Genomic DNA, 7302 nt, shown 5'->3' with positions numbered 1-7302 from the left:
ATCTTTAGGGATCAGAGAAAACAGAAATGTCCAGGCCTACTAGCCTAAATTGAATATCCAGACATAGTTTGGGGAAACTGTTAATATCGTTCAGGAATATGTAGTCCAGGTCAACTACTTTGCCGACATATTTAGAGACTTTATAACAACTATATCCAATATGTAGGCATATTAAAAAGTATTATCATAATAATAGTCCATAAAACAGAACCAGATAACGTATGTTGTACTAGAGGTATTATAAAGTCTCATAATGATGGTTGCTTAATCAGAGGTCAATAAAATACAATTGTAGTTTTATAATGCGTTTTATTAGGCACTTGTGTGACGTGTAATGTAAAGCATTGTTGTAAACCCTTGGACGGCAAAGCCTTACATTACTTATGTAAGTGAACTATAATGTTAGAGATGAATGCATAAACATGTGCAAAAAACAATACAATGTAATAATGTCTGTAATATCCTACAGATTATAACTATTGTTTATGAACATAAAATTACATTGTAATCCAACGTTTTAATAGGATTTTATAGCAGAAGTCAAAAAAAGAAGATGTAATTCTCTTTCCTTGGAATGACAGACTGCCAGTCGGCCGGTGAGACTTTAATAGCCATGCTTTTTGAAATATTGAGCTCTGGCTACAACATCATTGGAATAGTCCTCTCCAGTGGTTTTAGCGTCCACCTGCTCATATGAGGAGATGCTGCCAGCCCCCATATTGTAGGCTGCCAACGCCCCTGAAAAACATAAACACAATAGGTTAGTAGTTGCATACAGTACTACAACATGTATGATTCATCAGCTAAATCCAGACGTGAGTCAGTAAATACCTTTCAGCTTCTTCTCCTTGGGCCAATGAGGATATTTTCTCTCAACATCTGAATAGGAGCCAGCCAAAATCTGTGCGCCTTGGTCGATATGCTCCTGACTGTCCCATGCCCCCTTTGGACTGTGGTAGCGCTTGTCAACCTAGAAAATTAATAGAGATCTCCAATAGAATTGTAGATATAGTTGTAGATTCTGTAGACTCATATAGTATTGTAGAATTCTCAAACAAGTCATTCCACATTAGACATGACCTCCTGGGAAGCAGTTGCACAGTGGGTAAAAAAACAAAACATTTGAAATTAAACAACCAGATTACAATAATGGGTGTACAAATGACGTCTCTACAACCTGCATACAATCATGATTGTAATTATGTTATTTCAACCCCTGATCCAGAGTCTCACATTCATTCTCACACAAATGTTTATATTACCTGCATTAGCCCATGGGCATTTCCATTGTCCCCTGAGCCATTGACCAGTCCTGTCCCACCCCTGGATTCTCTAGAGATGATACCACCGAGGACAGCTGGGTCCACTCCATACTTTTGCCCTGCACTGGTGATGCGGCCCTTGTACTTGTCCACGTAGGGGCGATCACGCTTTGCCATTTCATGAGATGCTGACACGCCTTGATGATTGATTGCAAAGAAGAATAAGAACGTTATTACCGTTCTGTGTTTGCTTTTCTATGACATTGAATTATTAGATGAATGTATGTGTGACATGGTTTAGGTCTTGCCCAGGAATAAGCTAAAAACGTGCTAATTAACAGCCAAGCCCCACCCATAACTGCAACAAGCTGCACCTTGAGACACACAGATAGACCTGGGCATTAATGAAGACATAACCATGTCACATATAGACTAGCAATATTGATTATTTATGTGTACTGAATTTATACATACAGTACCAGTCAAAAGTTGACACACCTACTCATTCCAGGATCTTTCTTCCTTTTTACTATTTTCTACATTGTAGAATAATAGTGAAGACATCAAAACTATGAAATAACACATGGAATCATGTAGTAATCAAAAAAAGTGTTAAAACAAATAAAGTGATTTTATATTTCAGATTCTTCAAAGTAGCCACCCTTTGCCTTGATGATAGCTTTGCACACTCTTGGCATTCTTTCAACCAGCTTCATGAGGTAGTCACCTGTAATGCATTTCAATTAACCGTGAAGCATGGAGGAGGAGGTGTGGGGGTGCTTTGCTGGTGACACTGTCTGTGATTTATTTAGAATTCAAGGCAGACTTAACCAGCATGGCTACCACACAATTCTGCAGTGATACACCATCCCATCTGGTTTGCTCTTAGTGGGACTATCATTTGTTTTTCAACAGGACAATAACCCAAAACACACCTCCAGGCTGTGTAAGGGCTATTTGACCAAGGAGAGTGATGCCTCAGATTATTATATATATATTTTTAATTCAATCTTTATTTAACTAGGCAAGTCAGTTAAGAACAAATTCTTATTTACAATGACGGCCTACACCGGCCAAACCCGGACGACACTGGGACAATTGTGCGCCGCCCTATGGGACTCCCAATCACAGCCAGTTATGATACAGCCTGGATTTGAACCAGGGTGTCTGTACTGATGCCTCTAGCACTGAGATGCAGTGCCTTAGACCGCTGCGCCACTCAGGAGATTACCTGGCCTCCACAATCACCCAACCTTAATCCAATTGAAATGGTTTGGGATGAGTTGGACAGCAGAGTGAAGGAAAAGCAGCCAACAAGTGCTCATTTGTGGGAACTCCTTCCAGACTGTTGGAAAAGCATTCCTCATGAAGCTGGTTGAGAGAATGCCAAAAGTGTGCAAAGCTGTCATCAAGGAAAAGGGTGGCTACTTTGGAGAACATCAAATATATTTTGATTTGTTGAACACTTTTTTTGTGTTATTTCATAGTTTTGATGTCTTCGCTATTATTCTACAATGTAGAAAATAGTAAAAATAAAGAAAAACTCTTGAATGAGAAGGCGTGTCCAAACTTTTGACTGATATATATATATATATAACGGTTGTCAGAAACCACATACCACTGTAACTTTTCCCGTCAGCATTCGCTGTTGCCCATGAGGCACCGGTAGTGTCAACTCCCATAATGTCGCCGTAACGATTTGCTAAAATAAAGACAATTATTTATTATTTGAGTGCATACTAACTCATACCACAACATAATCATTGATGGTTCTTTTTCAATAAGCCCTGCTGTGGGCTTATATTCCAAACACAATGTTTAGAGAGTTCTGCTACACACACAGGCAATTCACATCCTACAAATACAGAAAGATATGACAGGATCTTTTAACTGGTTTTAGTAAATTACAATTACAATATTATGCAGAATTCATGCTAGAGCTGAATAAAGCTCACCCATGTTGATGTTTTCTCGTAAAAATTCTTGAAACTGGAAGATCCTCAAAATGATACAAGCGTGGCTGTTTCACTGATAACTGACCTTGTTGAGAGAGTTCAGTTTGTACATCTGCATGGACACAGTCCCTTTATATAGGCAGGTCTTGATGAACCATCTGACTTCATAGAAATCATGTCTGAGTCCAGAAACATCCCAATCCTCCCTACTAGGTCAAACTGTAACGCCCTGGCCATAGAGAGGGGTTTTTGTTCTTTATTTTGGTTAGGCCAGGGTGTTACATTGGGTGGGCGTTCTATGTTCATTTTCTATGTTGTCTGTTTCATTGATTTTGGCCGTGTGGCTTCCAATCAGGCACAGCTGTTGTTGGTTGTTGCTGATTGGGAGTCACACATAAGTGCCTGTTTTTCCGTTGGGGTTTTGTGGGTAATTGTTTCTGTTAGATTATTTCCTAACAGGACTGTGTTGCTGTCGTGTTTTTGTATAGTGTTCTTATGTTAATTAAAATCATGATGAACACTAACTCCGTTGCGCCTTGGTCTACTCTCTCTCCCGACAGCCGTTACACAAACTGAAACTGAAAACAATGATTTGAGTGGACATAGTAGGAAATGCATGCTTGAAATCTAAATTGAGCAAGGTGCCTAATTTTAAATAACCCCCAGCCAATAAAATGGACCACAGGGATATTAAAGGGATAGTTCACCTAAATTACAAAATTACACGTTTCCTGATCAAATAATTATGTTTAAAGATAAATGATTAAATAATTCTACCCTGAAACCGAACTATCAGTGATATAGTTTAAGTAGCATGTATAATGAGTAATTAAATTGTTAAACATAAAGTCTAACGAGGTTGGACTAGGATAAGAGAGGAATGTGAGTTGCACCCCTTCTGAAAAAACCTACACTCGATCCCTCCGATGTCAACAACTACAGACCAGTATCCCTTCTTTCCTTTCTCTCCAAAACTCTTGAACGTGCCGTCCTTGGCCAGCTCTCTTGCTATCTCTCTCAGAATGACCTTCTTGATCCTAATCAGTCAGGTTTCAAGACTGGGCATTCAACTGAGACTGCTCTTCTCTGTGTCACGGAGGCTCTCCGCACTGCTAAAGCTAACTCTCTCTCCTCTGCTCTCATCCTTCTAGACCTATCTGCTGCCTTTGATACCGTGAACCATCAGATCCTCCTCTCCACCCTCTCCGAGCTGGGCATCTCCGGCGCCGCCCACGCTTGGATTGCGTCCTACCTGACAGGTCGCTCCTACCAGGTGGCGTGGCGAGAATCTGTCTCCGCACCACGTGCTCTCACCACTGGTGTCCCCCAGGGCTCTGTTCTTGGCCCACTCCTATTCTCGCTATACACCAAGTCACTTGGCTCTGTCATATCCTCACATGGTCTCTCATATCATTGCTATGCAGATGACACACAATTAATCTTCTCCTTTCCCCCTTCTGACAACCAGGTGGCGAATCGCATCTCTGCATGTCTGGCAGACATATCAGTGTGGATGACGGATCACCACCTCAAGCTGAACCTCGGCAAGACGGAGCTGCTCTTCCTCCCGGGGAAGGACTGCCCGTTCCATGATCTCGCCATCACGGTTGACAACTCCCTTGTGTCCTCCTCCCAGAGTGCTAAGAGCCTTGGCGTGACCCTGGACAACACCCTGTCGTTCTCCACCAACATCAAGGCGGTGACCCGATCCTGTAGGTTCATGCTCTACAACATTCGCAGAGTACGACCCTGCCTCACACAGGAAGCGGCGCAGGTCCTAATCCAGGCACTTGTCATCTCCCGTCTGGATTATTGCAACTCGCTGTTGGCTGGGCTCCCTGCCTGTGCCATTAAACCCCTACAACTCATCCAGAACGCCGCAGCCCGTCTGGTGTTCAACCTTCCCAAGTTCTCTCACGTCACCCCGCTCCTCCGCTCTCTCCACTGGCTTCCAGTCGAAGCTCGCATCCGCTACAAGACCATGGTGCTTGCCTACGGAGCTGTGAGGGGAACGGCACCTCCGTACCTTCAGGCTCTGATCAGGCCCTACACCCAAACAAGGGCACTCCATTCATCCACCTCTGGCCTGCTCGCCTCCCTACCTCTGAGGAAGCACAGTTCCCGCTCAGCCCAGTCAAAACTGTTCGCTGCTCTGGCACCCCAATGGTGGAACAAGCTCCCTCACGACGCCAGGACAGCGGAGTCAATCACCACCTTCCGGAGACACCTGAAACCCCACCTCTTCAAGGAATACCTGGGATAGGATAAAGTAATCCTTCTAACCCCCCCCTTAAAAGATTTAGATGCACTATTGTAAAGTGGTTGTTCCACTGGATATTATAAGGTGAATGCACCAATTTGTAAGTCGCTCTGGATAAGAGCGTCTGCTAAATGACTTAAATGTAAATGTAATGTGTGTGTGTGTTTAAGAAAACACCAAGAACCATTAAACTATGTTTGACCTTGACCTAGCTAGAACTCTGAGTGTTTATGATATGAGAGGTAGTGAGATACAGTGTTGAGAACTCTGGAGAAGGAGATCACTCTCCTAAAAGTTTGTGTGTATGTGTGTGCGTATAAAATATGTATGTGCCTGGTATAAAATAGAGGTCTTTGTATATGAACTGCAGAGTGTCCTCATGAATAAACATTTTGACTATTGTAAGCTGGGAATTCTGTCTGTTTTATTTTAACCAGAACCTTACAAATTATGGGTTGCATACTGAGTATTTTAATTGGAGTTTAACATTGATAACAAAATTCGATATCATTTCCTTACCTTGAAAACTATTTATGGAAATAATTACTTTTCTGATTTTTGTGAACTATCAATATTCTTCTCAAAATCTTTATTTGTGTAATTATCAATCAAAGCAATTTTTTGGACGCAAATAAGTTAGACCTTGATTCAGTCAGTAGATGTCACTGTGACTATTCCATTGTGCATCGTATGTTCTCCATGGTCAATGTATTACTTCTGTATCTCACAGAAGGCTGTTGGCACCTTAATTGGGGAGAACTGGCTTGTGGTAATGGCTGGAGCAGAATCAGTGGAATGGTATCAAATACATCAAACACATGGTTTCCAGGTGTTTGATGCCATCCCATTTGCTTTGTTCCAGACAAAATTATGAGCAGTTCTCCTCTCAGCAGCCTCCACTGCTGTCTGTGTAAGTAAATTGCTGCTGGGTAACTTGTTTTAAACTTGTAGAAGAGAGGGAGACAGGGAACTTTACAGGGACACTTGGGAAGATAGAGAAAGTTAGACAAAGGACTGGGTCATCAAACAAGGGAAGTAACAATGACTGGATGTATGTTTTTCTACCATTGACACCCACCCCACCTCTCTACCCTTCTATACTCTCCTTTCAACCTAGGAGTCAGTTCTGTTGTTTCTATTACAGTTTACTCTCAAGATTGAAAAATATATGTTTAGCATCATTGTTTTTAATGTAGAGACATACAAACCTATCATCTTTACAATAAACATCCTGATAAGCATATCTGGGCATATTCACTGAGCGGTCAGCCTGCTTTATAAGTATCAAGTCTCTTCACTCAACTCTGCATTGAGAGAGAGAGAGAGAGAGAGAGAGAGAGAGAGAGAGAGAGAGAGAGAGAGAGAGAGAGAGAGAGAGAGAGAGAGAGAGAGAGAGAGAGAGAGAGAAAGGGGAAATGAGTGCTGATGGAAAGGACAGATAAAAAGATGTCAGCAGCTGGATGAGATGAGAATCACACCTGTTCTGGTGGTCTGATGCCAGCCCGAGCAGTGAGTCGTGACTGACTGTGTCCCTGGTCTGTCTGACATGTGGCTGGCTCGTCAACTTATTGCCTGTTTACTGTTACCGATACGACTAGGGAGTCTGATTAGTCTAGCTATATATACACATATCTACCTCAATGACCTCGTTCTTACCTCTGCACAGTGACTCGGTACTGGTAACCCGTGTAAATAGCCAAGTTATCATTACTCATTGTGTATTTATTCCTTGTGTTATTATTTTTGTATTTTTTAATAATTTCACATTTTTTCTTTCTGTGTTGTTGGGAAAGCCTGTAAGTAAGCATTTCACTGTTAGTCTACA

The 7302-nt window shown here is 41.9% G+C and overlaps 1 protein-coding gene across 1 annotated transcript; it reads right to left on the bottom strand.

Moving 5' to 3' along the window:
* Positions 1-301: 301 nt before the first annotated feature.
* LOC106564995 (lysozyme g) lies at positions 302-3442 on the bottom strand. The gene is made up of 5 exons (XM_014131548.2): positions 3218-3442; positions 2881-2964; positions 1263-1459; positions 832-970; positions 302-738 (listed from the first exon to the last, which is right to left on the bottom strand). The coding sequence occupies exons 1-5, from the start codon at positions 3219-3221 to the stop codon at positions 605-607; spliced, it is 558 nt and encodes a 185-aa protein (XP_013987023.1). The 5' UTR covers positions 3222-3442; the 3' UTR covers positions 302-604.
* Positions 3443-7302: the final 3860 nt, after the last annotated feature.

Source organism: Salmo salar, chromosome ssa12 (genome assembly GCF_905237065.1).
Source record: "Salmo salar chromosome ssa12, Ssal_v3.1, whole genome shotgun sequence".
NCBI classification, from domain to species: Eukaryota; Metazoa; Chordata; class Actinopteri; order Salmoniformes; family Salmonidae; genus Salmo; species Salmo salar.
The sequence above is the reverse complement of the archived record's forward strand: the minus strand, read 5'-3'. Positions and strand labels throughout refer to the sequence as shown.

Bases quoted from the DNA above. Each gene is read 5' to 3' on its own strand.
- LOC106564995 (XM_014131548.2), bottom strand. The intron at 1,460-2,880 runs GTATGTGGTTTC...TCAATCATCAAG, and splicing joins TGACGGGAAAAGTTACAGTG to GCGTGTCAGCATCTCATGAA. The intron at 739-831 runs GTATTTACTGAC...TATGTTTTTCAG, and splicing joins CAAGGAGAAGAAGCTGAAAG to GGGCGTTGGCAGCCTACAAT.